The sequence below is a fragment of the Cervus canadensis genome, chromosome 29 (genome assembly GCF_019320065.1).
Source record: "Cervus canadensis isolate Bull #8, Minnesota chromosome 29, ASM1932006v1, whole genome shotgun sequence".
NCBI lineage: Eukaryota > Metazoa > Chordata > Mammalia > Artiodactyla > Cervidae > Cervus > Cervus canadensis.
Window position 1 is genome coordinate 23096818 of NC_057414.1, and position 15481 is coordinate 23112298.

General features: G+C 46.6%; 1 protein-coding gene across 13 annotated transcripts in view; it reads right to left on the minus strand.

Moving 5' to 3' along the window:
• NAV2 (neuron navigator 2) overlaps nucleotides 1–15481 on the minus strand; it is an 874724-nt gene that overhangs the window by 230984 nt on the left and 628259 nt on the right. For 10 of the 13 annotated variants that reach the window (XM_043451122.1, XM_043451119.1, XM_043451127.1 and 7 more), the window contains exons 5-6: nucleotides 7423–7690; nucleotides 2740–2808 (exon numbers count right to left, since the gene is read on the minus strand). In XM_043451122.1, the coding sequence (XP_043307057.1) occupies nucleotides 2740–2808; nucleotides 7423–7690 (337 nt within the window). The remainder of the gene's footprint in view (nucleotides 1–2739; nucleotides 2809–7422; nucleotides 7691–15481) is intronic. The other 3 variants (XM_043451131.1, XM_043451126.1, XM_043451124.1) reach the window with 1 other exon arrangement.

Consider the following 15481-nt stretch of genomic DNA (forward strand, 5'->3'; position numbering starts at 1 on the left):
TGTCAATCCATTCCAGTGTTCTTGCTGGGAAAATCCCACGGATAGAGGAGCCTGGCGGGCTACAGTCCATAGGGTCACAAAGAGTCAGACAGGACTGAGCAACTGACCATGAGCACCAGGCCTCTGATAGAAAGCCAGACCTTGGCTTTGGGTCAATCTGGAAGTCCTGTGCCCAGCACGCCTTCAGGGCAGGGCAGACAAGCCCATTATTCAGCTCTTCCTCTCTTCCCACCCCTCCCTGCAACTCCACCTCCTTCCAGTCATGTCATCTGGGACTGATAAGACGTCGTTCAGGAGATGCGCATGTGCTTTCAATTAGATTCTTTCCCAGCTAGCTCCCGTCTTCTCTCTCTCAGAGCTAAGCACATCGTGGGAACAAGCACTAGATTTCAGGTTTCCTCCACGCTCCCCACCCGCTTCCTTTCCTGTGAATGGACTTTGCATGATACACACACACAATGGGATCCCAGTTCACTGCGTGGGGGGGGGGGGGGAGCAGTGGGCATCTACCTGACTTGGGCCTCATGCTTTTAGGGAAAGCAGTCACACCGTAGTCCAGGGCTAAGACTGCATGTTTGTGTTCCCTTCTCCCCAGATGCATACATTGTCATGCCCGTGTGACGGATCTGGAGAGGGGTCTTTGGGAGGTAATGAGGTCATGAAGGTTACAGGGGAATAGCAGTTAGCCAAGATGGCGATGGTCAGGCTCTCTGGCCCCACATCCTGTAAACAATGACTTGGCATGGTTATGTAACAGCTAAGATCATTTAGAGCAATGCGCACAAGTATCATGACGTACTCACTTGGCCACGTGCCACCTCTGCTCACGTATACCTACATAAACACCACCTGACACAGCCTGTGCATCCGCTGCGGCAGTCACAGCGGAATGGAGCGTGCCTGCAGTTCCTATAGCTCCTCTCATTTTCTTTCAGCGTCCCCACTCACGCCTTGCCTACCCTAGGTTCAGCAATCAGCAAGACAAAGGTGGAGCAGCCTCAGAAGAGACAGGAGAGCTTGCTTATTCTCTGCTCTCTGCCATGTGAGGACACAGAAAACACACAACCCTCTGTAAAGCAGGAACTGGGCTCTCACCAACCCGGCGGTGTTGGCACCCTGATCCTGGATTTGCCAGCCTCCAGAGCTGTGAGCAATAAACCTGTGTTGAATCACCCAGTCTACAGTGATGCATCATAACAGCATGCGCAGACTAAGACACACAGCTATGAGAGGCAGTGATGACGGCAGGTCCCCCAGTACCAAGTCTGGCTAACAGGCTGACTTTTTCAACAGAAAAGCAGCTGCCCTGTGGCTTCTCCCCACAGCCAGCTGGATCCTGAGTTGGGCCTCCCCATGTGTAAGCTTTTTAGAAAAGTTAACTACTAGAAAAGGCACTCAGCCAGAGCCTAAGAGAGTAGGGGGCAGCAAGCAGACCTTCTGCAGCCATGGGTTACCTGAATACGGAGAGATACACAGTCTGGGCATCCCTTTAGTTTGAAGGCAGATTCAATGAAAAAAAATACTAGCTGAACATAATGAGGATGAGATTCCATTCCTGTCAGGATGCTACAAGGACATCACGAGGCAAAAGGCCAGGAGGAATGGTTGAAACGTAAGATTTTAAAAACCAGTATCAACCACCACATGCCTGTGTGCTATGCTAAGCCGCGTACCAGAATTCACGGAGGAGGAGGTGGAGAGGAGAGGTGTAACGCGGTGGTTACAGTGAGGGTTCTGCGGTTAGATCACCTGGGCTCAAGTCCTGGTTCTGCTTTCTGTGTGACTTTGATAACTTACCGAACTTCCTAAATTTTAGTTTCCTCATCTGTAAAATGGGGATAACAACATGACCTACCGCAAGAAGACTGACTTGAAGATTAAGATAATGCATTCATATTGGCGCCTAATACACATTCAATAAATGTTAGCTGTTGATACCTTTAACACACAGTAGGTACAAGGATATAACTGGCGTTTCCTGTATCCTGGCATGGGTCCTCACAGGACGTGGTAGACGCCAAGCTGAGTCAAGAGAATTAACTAGTGAGCAGGCCTAGTTTTTATTTTCAGGGAACTGAGGTGATCCATCCATGTACATGAGAGCATCCAGAAATAAAAATGAGACATAGCTGCCTTGTGGCTTTGTCTCCGCTGAACAATTAGATTCATGCTTCAGGTCTTTAACACTCAGGAGAAAACCAATCCCACGTTAGTCATTTTAGGATAGCACCAATAACAAAAAGCATAACACACATAAACAAGATGCAGGTGAGGTGGGATCAGGGCCAGGATAGAGCAGGGCGTCAAACTCATCATAAAATTACTATAGAAAACCATCTAAAAACTCACCTCTCTAAACCAGAATGGACTTTGATGTCCAAGCAATCAAAGACAAAAAAACTCAATGAGATGCAGAAACATTAAGTACAACTAAACCTCACAAGCATCACACACACACACACACACACACACACACACACACACACACACACACACACACACACACACACACACACACACACACACACACACACACACACACACACACACACACCCCCTTCCACCCCAGGGCCACTCTCAAGTCTCTAACACTCAACACTTGGTCATCAGCCAAAGCATGTTTGGTTTTCCCAAACTGCAAACATGTCAGGGGGCGGAGGACCAAAGGAAGCAGCCAGGACAAAGGGGTCGAGGGGCTGGGTTGAAACCATGCTTTGCGGGACGTGGACAAGTTCTAACCTAGAGATCTTTTTCTGACCCAGAGTGAAGCGGATGATTTTGCTTTGTGATGAGTCCTTGGAAGATGCACTGCATGACAGGAAAGAAAAAAGTGGAAGAGATGAGTGAGAGGAGAGAAGACGCGTTAGACAAATTACCAACAGGAGTCCCGAGACACAGCAAAAGCCCCCGGGTTTCCCTCTGCCCGATTTTTCTACAACATGCAGCCTTTTTCTTAGGTCTAATTTGATAAAATTCCAACATAAGGAAACTGCTGTGCAAGATTATCTAAGAACATTTGTGATCTTCTTTTTCATAACTCCAAATCTCTTTTCTGCCATCAGTCGCTACACGGTCTTCCTCCACAATGAGACCCTAAAGCCAGGGGTCTCTGACAAGTAAATTTTGTACCTTTCTCAAGTACTCAGATCTTTATCTATTCCACACGCTTATTCTACTGGAATGCTCTTTGGAGGAACGTCTTGAATATCCCATTAAATTGACCCTAAATAAGGGTGGCATGCGTGCTCAGTCATGTCTGACTCTCTGCGACCATGTGGATTGCAGCCCACCAATCCCCTCTGTCCATGGAATTTTCCAGGCAAGAAGAGTGGAGTGGGTTGCCATTTCCTTTCTCCAGGGAAGCTTCCTGACCCAGGGATCCAACCCACATCTCTTGTGTCTCCTGCATTGGCAGGCAGATTCTTTACCAGCTGAGCCACCCGGGAAGCCCAAATAAGGGTGGAGATGTTTTCAAGTTTTGCTGGTCTTGGGAATGTTTGCTCTCCATGGTATCAGCAATGACCCTTTCAAATCTTCTGAACTTGCTATGTTCTGGGCTTTGAACCATAAACTTATGAATATGAAGAATCATGGATGGACTTAATGAATGGTTCAACTTATTTACTGCCTTATGAAAGAGAGAAATATTTATCTTTCTTGCATTCATACCACTGATAACATGTTCATAAAAGGATCTGAGGTGAGAAATACAATGTTGGTGTCACAAAACCTAGGATGTGAAGGAAGACAGAAGAGAATGAATTTTTTAAAAAGCAATTCTTTGTTATTTTTTTTCCTAAAAAGCTAAATATTGATACGATGTAAAGGAGACACAGATAGAGAGGAACTTCAGGAGGTGAAAAGTGGATCGACTTCTCAGCCATCATGTAAATTAATGAGAAAAGCTGATGAGAAGAAGTAAAAGTGAGTCTCCATTTAGTCACCATGGAGGAATTGCGTTCTCCTTCATGCCAGTATCTCAATTTTCCTTGCTCAGCTTCCACAACTCTTTTTTTTTTTTTTTTTAATTAACAAACATTATGGAAAAGTTGTCAAGTTTTAGCATTTGCTATCTTGAGAGGCACGGTGTTTAGGCATGTTTGTGCCCAGTGGAGCTCTGAGGAAGGATCAACATAAACCTGGTATTTGGGGGTTATATCAACATTTGACGTTAATGATCAAGGGTCTGAACCATTACCCTTGGGATCTGGGCTATCAGAATTTGGGGATAGAAATACAATGGAACTAAGCCAGAGAAGTGACTTTACTGTTTTTAAAGTTACAGTCAGTGCATGAGTATGGAGTATCACATCTCTAGACTTTGAGAACAAGATTATCCTCCAAAAGGAAAACTAGAAAGCATCAGTATGTCATGGATAAAACCAATCATCTGCTAAAGTAACCCAATACGGGCCAAATAAAGGGTGAAGGGGGCCAAACAAAGGGTGAAGGAGGACACAGAACAGTTCAGAACTCGACCTGTATCATCACCACATTGTAGGGTCGGGGGGCATGAGGGCAGGAACCACTCGGGAAAAAATGGACATTAAAAACCTGGCTTAAGTGAGTGTGGCTGGTCTTTAGGTAAAGCATCTACTTTTCACTCTTGTGGTTTTTTGACCACACCACACGGCTTGCGGGATGCTTTTTCCCTAACTAGGAGTGGAACCCGTGTGCCCTGCAGTGGAAGTGCGAAGCCTCAACTACTGCACTGCCAGGGAAGTCCCCCTAGGTAAAGCATTTATTAACAGTAGGATGCTTTTTCTTATTGGGAGATGGGTTTCCTGACTGGGACATCTGGTTCTTTTGAGAAGACAAAAGCTTACTGTGGCGATGGATGTCTCAGGCTATCAAAGCTCAACGACACAAGCCCAGCGGTTTTCAACACATGTTCCTTGGAACCCTTCGCAATGAGACACTCTTATAAGAAGAGTTTCGTGGCTCAGTTTGAGAAGGCTTTCTACACCTTCTTCTGAAGATTCCCAGGGTACACATGTCCTTCCCCCTACTCCCCCCAGGTTCCTTATCTCAATAAATGCCACCACGTGCCTAACCACTCAAGTCAGAAATCAAGGACTTATCTGTGATTCCTCCCTCCCTCCCTCACTCCAGACGGTCAACCTACCTGTAGTTCTGTTGGCCCATCCTCTAAAATACCCTGAACTGGTCCATGTCCACACTTGCTCTACACCTTGATCGAAGCCACTGTCACCTAGAGCAGGGATTCCCCAGCCTCTGAGATCTAATGCCTGATGATCCGAGGTGGAGCTGATATAATAGTAATAGAAATAAAGTGCGCAACAAATGTAGTGTGCTTGAGTCATCCTGAAACCACCACCACCCTGCCCTGGTCCATGGAAAAATTGTCTTCCACGAAACTGGTCCCCGGTACCAAGAAGGTTGCAGACCCCTGACCTAGAGGATGACAAAGCCTCTTAGCTGGGGTCTTTCCTTCTATTCTTGACCCTTCCACAGTCTTATTCTCTAGAGAGAAACAAAAGTGATTTTAAAATAACAACTGTAAATTAACTCTCCTTCCTGCTCCAGACTGTCCAATGGCTTGTTACCTTTAGAATGAAATACCAACTCCTCAGCCTTAAAGCTGTCACTGTGACCTTGCTTCAGGGCTATGGGACTACACAGCTCCAGGGGTGACCGGTCACACTGCCTTTCATGTCAATGGTGGCAGCTCTCTTTGCTTATAAGGCTGCTTTTCACTTCACACTCCCCTTTGCCCACGGAGCTCCAGCCACACTGGCCTTTTCTCGGCTCCTCCAACCTGCCAAGCTTACTCCTACCACAGGGCCTTTGGACCAGCTGCTCCCGCTCCCTGATCTATTCCACACCTGCATGGCTAGCCCCCTGTCATTCCTATTTCTACTTCAGTGTCAAGCCCTCAGAGAAACCTATTAACCCAACTTAAATTATGAACCCAATCCTCCTGAATCCCATTATCTTATTGTACTATCACTTCTGATATTTCTCTTCCCACTTTTGCCTGCCTCCTTCAGTAGGATGTAGGGAGCAGGCACCAAATTTTCCCCCATAGAACCCTTCCCCTGCAAGTTGCTATCCAGGGAATAAGCACTCTGCAGCATGCAGTGTGGGAAATGATGCCCAGATCATGTTATCATCCTGACCCCACTAAGAATCACAGAATGACTTCCACCCAGGGGGCCCTTCAGGGCAGAGGTGCAGAGGCTTGCTGCCTGGCTGTCCAGTCCTCATTGCTAGTCCAGGCATCCCTACTAGCCCATAGATTTTCACAATGAAAATTGGATATAATTAGATAATTAATTAGGGGTTCTGATTTACATCACATCTGTCACTGCTAGTTTTAACACGATCACAACTGGGAAACAGCATTTCTCCTGGGGAAAAGCAGCTGTGACCATTAACCATCTCGAGGGCAGCTGCTTTGCTTCAACCACTTTGTACTTCGCCCAACTACAAATGGCTCCCAAGGGTATGACGGTGTATGAGAAAACCTATGATTATTAGTGCTGGTGCTTTGGGGGACTGGAAAGAAAAAGCCATCACTCTGTCGCACATATTCAATGAAATCAAGCAATCAACTTGAGTGGTGGCATTTAGGTTTGATAGCTAAAGTTTTATGTCTTAAAAAAAAATGTTTTCTCCAAAACTTTACTATGAGTCAAAAACTTTCTAGTTCCTAATCCCCTCCTCTATTTTTTTCCCCTCATTAAGTGTTTTATGAGGTGTTTTTTTGCGGTGTTGTTTAGGAATGCAGCTATTAGCACGTGAACACAGTAGACGGTAACTGTTCTGGCATTCTGCTGGTATACCATTGCTTGCAAGTTTCTCTGGAAACACCAACAAAAACTCAGTCCTGATCCAAACAGCGGAGGGTCATAGCTGACACTGCTCCTCGGTCTCCAAAGTCAACAAAACCCAGGCACACTGACTGGGAACGCCTCCCCATCAGGAGATGCTGGCCCACTCGGAGAAGGGGGCCGCCTCTCGTCCTGCTAAAAACCACGTGCTATCTTTCTTCTGGGTTCTCGGGATTTCTCTTCTGGCAAACCAGAGGTATCTGCTGGAGAGCTTCTGCCTCCACTAAGCGAAACTGCTTTGTACGTATAACACTGAACACCCAGCCTGTAGGCTGACACGCAGAAGAAGTTTGAAGTCTATTTTAGGGGCTGTTTATTGCCTATGAGCACGTGTGTGTTAACAGGCCAGAGTTTAAGGAGGGAGCGGCTGGCGACTCTGATCTCTAACAGCCCTCATCTCTGCCAGGCACATCCATTTCAAGGTCATGCTGATTCCCCAGGAACCACTGGCAGTTCTCAGCCCTGCAGAAGCGCAAACGCGAACCACGTGGGGTGCAGGCTAGAACGGGGTCAGTGTGATGGAAGACCTTGAGAAAAGCCGAATTATCAGTTGACAAGGAGCACCCACCTGGACTGCATCTCGGCTTGTGCTTTTGACGGCTGATGTGGCGCCGGCTGGTGAGGCTGGCACGGGGCTTGGGGGGTGGCTGGCACCTGTTGCTGAGGAGGGCCAGCCTGGCACTGGGAGGGGGCCCCTGCCGCCTGGGACCCGGCAGGCGGCAGTGGCGAGGGGAGGTGCGGCTTCTGGGGCGGCGGCGGCTGCTGCTGCTGCTGCTTGTACCGGGAAAGGCTGAAGAAGAGGCCTAGGATGGCCTTGAGGTTTCCATTCCTGATCTCTGCAAGACAACGGGGAGATTCTGGTTAAGGAGGAAGCCCTTCTGGGGAGCCCTGTCTCGCACCCTTTTAGGAGGCGGTTTCAGCCCCCGCGTGAGTTTTAATTCCTCTAGGACAGATTTCCTGAACACTTAACTGGTATCACACTCAATTAAAATCCGGCCTAAACCACAGAGAAATTAGCCAGTTTCTCCCCACTGGGATTAGAGTGGGTACTCGAGGCAAGTTGCAACTGGGATGTCTGGCGAGCACCAGGAGGAAGTTCTCAGTAAGGACACAACCGAAAAAGACAGAGTCCCGAGCAAGACTGTGCTTGTCCAGGACACAGAGGAAGGGATCTAGGGATGGAGGCACCCGGGGAGACTCACTGGTGTCTACACAGCACCCCCAAATCCCTGTTCCATGCTTCAAGCCACCCAGAGCGCGCCAAGTAGCTGCCAGCCCACTCCAAAATCCTCACCTAGCTTTGCCCTATCATTCTGCCCTCAGATACATGGCTGTCTCCTGTCCATCAAATAAATAACTTGAGTTTGGGGTGGGTGTGGGGATAAGCTATGGGGCTTGCTTCCACAAAGAACTTACATTAAAAACATTTTTCCCCCCTATATTAAAAAAAAAAAAAATGTGTGCAGAGTAGGGCTAAGAAAATTTTTCATTCCAGATGGAATTTTTCAGATTTTAAAATCTATTTGCCTCAAGGCATGCATAAAGAGCTTCAGAGAAGGAATAAAATATTTATTCCCAGGCAGGAGCTATGGATGCAGTGGTGTATCTCCTTGGGCAATCCTTCCTTTTCTACAGTTCTTTTAACACCAGATGCTGACGGCCAGGGTCTAAACTGACCCTGAGGGTAAAACACTATGGGACCCAGCATGTGGGACAGAGAAGGGGGAACCTGGGGGCTCCCTCTGCTTCACTTCCACCCTTCAGTTCTGTTCAGTCATGTCTGACTTTTTGCAACCCCATGGACTGCAGCAAGCCAGGCTTCCCTGTCCATCACCAACTCCCAGAGCCTGCTTAAACTCATGTCCACTGAGTCGGTGATGCCATCCAACCATCTCATCTTCTGTTGTCCCCTTCTCCTCCTGCCTTCAGTCTTTGCCAGCATCAGGGTCTTTTCCAATGAGTCAGTTCTTCGCATCAGGTGGCCAAAGTATTGGCCACCTCAGCTTCAGCATCAGTCCTTCCAGTGAATACTCAGGACTGATTTCCTTTAGGATGGACTGGTTGGATCTCCTTGCTGGCCAAGGGAATCTCAAGAGTCTTCTCCAACACCACAGTTCAAAAGCTTCAATTCTTCAGCACTCAGCTTTCTTTATGGTCCAACTCTCACATCCACACATGCATGACTACTGGAAAAACCATACAGACCTTTGTCAGCAAAGTAATGTGTCCGCTTTTCTCTACTTCCACCCTTAGGCTGAAGGTTTCTGAAGTGGGAAGGGAGTTAAAGAGAGCGGGCTGGAGGAAGGGAAGCCCCCACCCCCGGTGCGGGTAACACACATCTTCAGGTTACCCCAAGCTTGGCAAGAGGACGCTAATAAAGGAACTGTTTCCTCCAATGACCAGCTGAAGGGCAGAGCCATGAATGGGGTTCTCTGAGGAGCAAGCCCTACCCCGTTAGCCTGCCAGTGCCCCGGGGTGTGATTGCTGACTAGGTGAGGCTGAATTACTTCCTGTTGGAGAGCTCCTCTTTCCAGGCTCTTGAAGAAACTGACAATACAGACTACTAGAATCCAACTTTCACTCTGCTTTGGGAGCTAGCCTGTGCTGATTGTGGGAGAAAACCATCAGCAGCTTGGCTTTTGGAAAAGCCGGGCTTGAATTCCAGTCTGTCTTCTACCACTTGCTGGCTTGTGCAAGTCACTGAGTCTCTCTGGGCCCCACCTGACAAGACTGCCAGCTTGCCCTGCCGCCAAGGTGGTTTTGCAAATCAAATCTGAGCAGAGAGGTGAAGGCACATCTGTAAACAGTCACGTCTCTCACCGGTCCTGGGTCCTGTATGACAACCACAGCCCCAGGATCCTGGAGGTGCTTCCCAAACAGCTCCAGCGACACGCCTTAAAAATGATGGTTTTTGCAGAGAACAGACTTGTGGACCCAGTGGGGGATGGAGAGGGTGGGATGAACTGAGAAAGTAGCACTGACATGTATACACACTACCATGTGTAAAACAGAGAGCTAGCGGGAAGCTTCTGTATAACGCTGGGAGCTCCGCTCCGAGCTCCGTGATGACCCAGAGGGGTGGGGTAGGGGTGCGGTGGGAGGGAGGGGATATATGTATACTTTTAGCTGATTGATTTTGTTGTACACCAGAAACTAACACAGCATTGCAAAGCAGTTATCCTCCAATTAAAAATTTTAAAAATAATAAAATGGCTGACTTATAATCAGCATATAACAATATAACACGTCCCTTTTGTTTTTAGAAAAATTATGGTTTTTGACTATGTGACATCTTACCATATGCCATTTTTGAGAGGGAGAGGGAGACATTCTTAACTTCATTAGGACAACAGGTGTAAGCCAGGGCTCACCTGGACAAGTCAAGATGCTTATAAACCACTGTGTGCAATGCAGGGAACACAGAGAGTTCCCCAAACGTGGGAAAATTCCCCCCTCCCCTGTTTCTTTGGGTAAGCTCAGCTTTAACCCTTCACCCCTGCTTCCTTCTCCGTCCTAAGGAAACCAAAGCAGGACACATCCATGGTCTGTTCTGCTGCTGCTTCTAAATATTTTGACAAGGACACCAACGTCATAGGATGTGAGCCCTGGATGGGACGATTCAATCTATAGACTGAATTTTTCTAAGATGCAACCTCTGAGTCTCCGTGTTCTTCTTGAAAATGGGCATTTTCCTCGTGGGAAGGTGGAGAGTAAAGTGACGTCCCCCCTGGTTAACTCAGCTGAACAATGACAGGGGGCAAAGCCAGAATCAAGGGCTGGCAGGCAGGGCAGGACCTGTTAAGGAACTCGGGAAAACAACTTCCTCTCAAAATAGAATTCCCTGGATGATGAAAATAGAGCTATAATCATGCTAGATGAAATCTATGTAAGATTTCAGTGTCTTTTATAGAGCTACTACTAATTAGCATATACCAAGTGAAGCTTTTCACATACATGATCTCAGTCACCCAACATGGTATAACTTGGCTTACTTACATCCCCATCACATGTCATGAATTTAAAAGCACGCCAGATAGTGTTTTCCTTATTAAGTTAGCTCATGGACACAAAAAATATTCTTTATTCTCCTTCTATAATAGAAGTGTTCTTTTATTATGGAATGTGTCAAACATCCCATAATACATTTTTTAAAAAACCATGCAAGAAAAACAGGAGAAACTAAGAATTCCAGAGCAAAGCCAGAGGATCGGGGGTTGCTCCTGCAAACAGTAGGTATGTCCACATTGGCTCCCTCACAATCTACCTGCCCAGCCCAGGGCAGAGGAGCGGAGCCGCTTTGTCATCATCTCTCCCTGTGACGTTCAGTCATTTATTGCTCAGAACTGTTCTATTCTCCCTGAAAACCTCTTTTTATTTGTGAAAGGGCCCAGTGCTCCCACGAATACACTGTTTCTTAGTAAGAAGCACGTTTACTATACGGATCACTGATTGTTAGAGCCGCAAAGAACGGGGTTTGCATTTCTCAAGTCCATCCTTTGAAGACTTCAAAGTTTTTCCAAGAGTTAACCTCTCTGAGCCTCAGTTTTCTTCTTTAAAATGGGCGTATGTGTGCCACCCTTCCCCATAGGGATGCTATGGAGATTAACAGGATTAGATGAGAGAAGAAAAGCCATGCAGCCTGTCTTTGTACTTCCTTGTCTGGTTCAGAAAATAAAGTTGTACCTGCCGCCTTTGGAGAACTCAGCACAGGCTCTTCACCTACAAGAAGCCTAAGGAGCTGTCCCTCCTTCCTGCATATCCCCTCCAGACAGCCATAGGCCTCAGGGAAGAAAACCAACCATGATCATCTCATTTTAGAGAAAACTCAGTAGGCATCTCTTTTTAAAAAAGAAATCAGCTCTACTGAGGTATAATTTACAACCACAAAATCAAGTGTATAATGATCTTTAGTAAATTTAGTAAATTCTAGTTTTAGACTATTTCCATCACCCTGAAAAGCGCTCATCTGTAATCAAGTCCCAAACCCATCCCCTCAGGCAAATTCTAATCTTGTTTTCATTGATTGGCCTATTCTGGGCCAATTTCCTGTAAGTGGAATCATGTGACCTGTAGTCTTTTGCATCTGACTTCTTCCATGGAAGAATGCAGGAGACCTGGGTTCAATCCCTGGGTCAGGAAGATCCCCTGGAGAAGGGAATGGCAACGCACTCCAGTATTCTTGCCTGGAGAATTCCATGGACAGAGGAGACTGGTGGGCTACAGTCCATAGGGTCGAAAAGAGTTGGACACGACTGAGCAACTACACTTTCATTCTTCCATGGAGCATGTTTTTAAGGTTCATCTGGGTGAGAACATTATCATTAGTTCGTTTCTTTATATTGGGAGGCATTATCCTGTTATATGGATAGACCACATTTTATCCATTTCAGAACACAGGACTCAACCATAGTGAATGGTCTGTTTGGAGTTAAGAGACACACAGTTCATGCCATGGGTGGTCTTTAACAGACAGTATCCAAAATAGCTAAATTGGCATTTGTCTGTGTGCCACAAGGCCTGGTAAGCTGGCTACACAGGCTCTCTAAAAACAAAATCCACCAGCCCACAAAAATGTTGCCCCTATGACATTTCCTGAGGCTTTGGAAAAAGAGCATCATTTTATTTCTGATCAACTATCCTCACACTCTTGATCAGAAAGGAAAAAAAAAAAAGTAGAACTAGAGAGAGATGGGCTTCCCTGGTGGCTTAGATGGTAAAGAATCCGCCTGCAATGTGGGAGACCTGGGTTCGATTCCTTGGTAAAGAAGATGCCCTGGAGAAGGGAAGGGCAACCCACTCCAGTATTCTTGCCTACAGAGAGAGAGAGAGAGAGAGATGGCTTGTCTAAGGAGACATGAGCTAGCAGGGCGTCGAAACCAGCACGAAAACCCTGTTCTGTTTTCTCTCCTATAGCCACCTGCACATAAACTGAAGAATAAACTATAAAGACCATAGTCTAATTCCCACTAGAATTTAGTATTGCCTTGACTCAATCTCCTTGGGTTCTGACTGATCTCTACTCCCACTCACTGCTCCTAATCTGCATAAATGCTGTAGGACATTTTGGGCAAGATGGGAGAATAATAGAGTTATTTTCTTTCAACATTATTTAAAAGAAACCTCAAGTCTGATTTACTAAGGCACAAGCATTGGAATAATCTAATACAAAGAAAGCTGCTTCGTAGGGAAGGGATTGGGAGCCAGAGGTAAGGCTGCCTAGACTGCAGACTCAGGATTCCTATTCAATCCCCTTAAGCCACGGTGTAAGGTACACTTACAAATGAGCTCATTTGGGGCTGTGGATCCTAGCTCTGCCATCTACGTAATCCCACTGCAGCAGCTCTTCTGTTTCTCAAGCCCATCAGTGCCCACAGGGGAAGTGGATGAGAAGGTGGGAGCAGAGCCCACCGCGCCCCCTGCTGGCAAAGGACAGAAACGGTCCCGCCCACCGCAGGACTCCAGAGACGCTGTAGCAGGACAATGAAGACAATCTGCCTGCTGCTTTTACCTGACCGGTCCAGAAAAACCTCCTGTTTCCAGGCTCGGGATCAGAGGAGGAGAGCTCAGCATCAGGGCCACAAACCCAGGTTTGAACTAATCAAGTCAGCAACCTGGGATTTGCACTGCCTGGAGAAGATTCCTTTCAGGGGGGATCTTCCCTTCCCTTCAGGGGATCTTCTTGACCCAGGGATCGATTTCATGCCAAAAGCCTATACTCCTTGTCAGAGGTGCCTAGAAGCATCACCCTGCCTGCAACCTGCAAGACTGATAAAAGCAAGTCTTCTGTGCCCATCACATTACTATGCCCTAACTTCTATCTAAAATTCCCTCCACCTTCCCTTTCCAATTGGTGAAAGCCTAGTCATCTTGTAAAACACAAGGGAAGCATCACTGTCTTTGTGAAGTCCCCTGATGGCCCAGGTAGAGCTGACTGTTACCTTTCTTTGGGTACCACTGACTGGATCCTGTACATCCCACCAGCACAACTCTCGTATTAATTGGAATTGAAGCTAGTTTTGTACGACTGACATGACTCTCCGTGTACCCTGGTGCCTAGCACTGCACCTGGTATACAGGAAGTGCCCGGCAAATGTGTGCTGAATGAGAAAAGCCTTCCCCTCCAGACCTCTGCTTCCCCATCATGGGAGAATGGGCTTAGGGCCAGGCAGCGCAAATGCCAGGTGTTCTCAAAACTCCCAGCTATAATCTCAAAGAGAGATATGGAAACGTGGAATACATGAGTAACAAATACTTCAGATTTTTAATGGAATCTGATTGCCAGTAGTCTAAATTGTATTCCCACAAGGAAAGTGGTACCTTTCCTTCCCACAAGGTGGTACCTTTCTTTCCCACAAGGAAAGAGTACCTACCTCTCAATCACTTGCTATTATCAGATCTTTCAATTTTTAATCATCCAATACATGACAATAGGTGTACCAGGTTACTTTAGTAGTTTTCAGAATGTTAGTGAGGTGAAGCACTTCTTCCTATGTTTAATGGCCATTTGCATTTCCTCTTCAGAGAATAACTTGTTGTATTGATATAACTACTTTTCTATTGAGTTTTTAGGATCTCTTTATGAACTCTGAAGATAAACTTTGTTTTTAATCAGTGAACAATTGTTTTTCTTAAAAAAAAAGAGATTAGATTTGTGGTTACCAAAGGTGGGGGTGGGGGAATTGGATGAAGGCAGTCAATAAAGTACCAACTTCCAGTTTTAAGATAAATAAGAACTAGGCATGTAATGTATAACATGATAAGATAATTAACACTGCTGTATGTTATATATGAAAGTTGTTAAGAGAATAAATCCAAAGAGTTCTCATTGCAACAGGGAAAAAAAAAAAAAAACACCCCCAGGAATAGAGGCCTCCCTCCCAGGGACAGGTTTACAGATGGTGGCGACAGAAGTGTGGTAGGAAAGGGGCTGAAGGGATCTAGACAGTCACCCAGGGCAGGGTGAGACACAAGCTCACAGGCCTCTGGCCAGTCTCCAGGAGCAAGTGGATGGGTCCAACCTCTGGGAACATCGAGGAGGTGGGAGAAGCCACCAACGTGCAGCGTCTCCGCAGGGCTCACCTTGGCCTGCAGCCTCGGCTCACAGGCATTGGCAGTCTTGCTCTGGGACAAAGGTTCCCTGTGGCTCTCTCATAGGCAGGTCAGGGCAGGGCCTGAGCTGCTGAAATGCTTCAAGGACAGGTGCATACACCCTCCTGGGTTCCAAACCTGCTTAAGTCACTGGGAAAGGGTGGCGATGTGCCTGTGGGGCTTTCCAACCACTGATTTTTTTTTTTTTTCCATCAGAGGAGGAACCTTGGGGTGCTCAATCATCTTCAAAAGCAAAACAGAAAGCATTAATATGACATTATTCTTTAAACACCATAATGATTTTCTAGTAGTTATGCAAGTGGTTGGAAGTGTGCGTAGTGGTAAGCAGTAGAAAACACAAGGTCTTTAAATCTACAGCTGTGAGTAGCTTGATCAATGCTTATCTGTGGGCCGCCCTTTTGTTACATGTAACAATCACTTTGGGCCTCAGTTTCCTCATCTGTAAGATGGGGTAATATAAATACTGACCTCAGAAGGTTCCTGGGGGATCAAATAAGGTAAAAATTGTGTACAGCTCT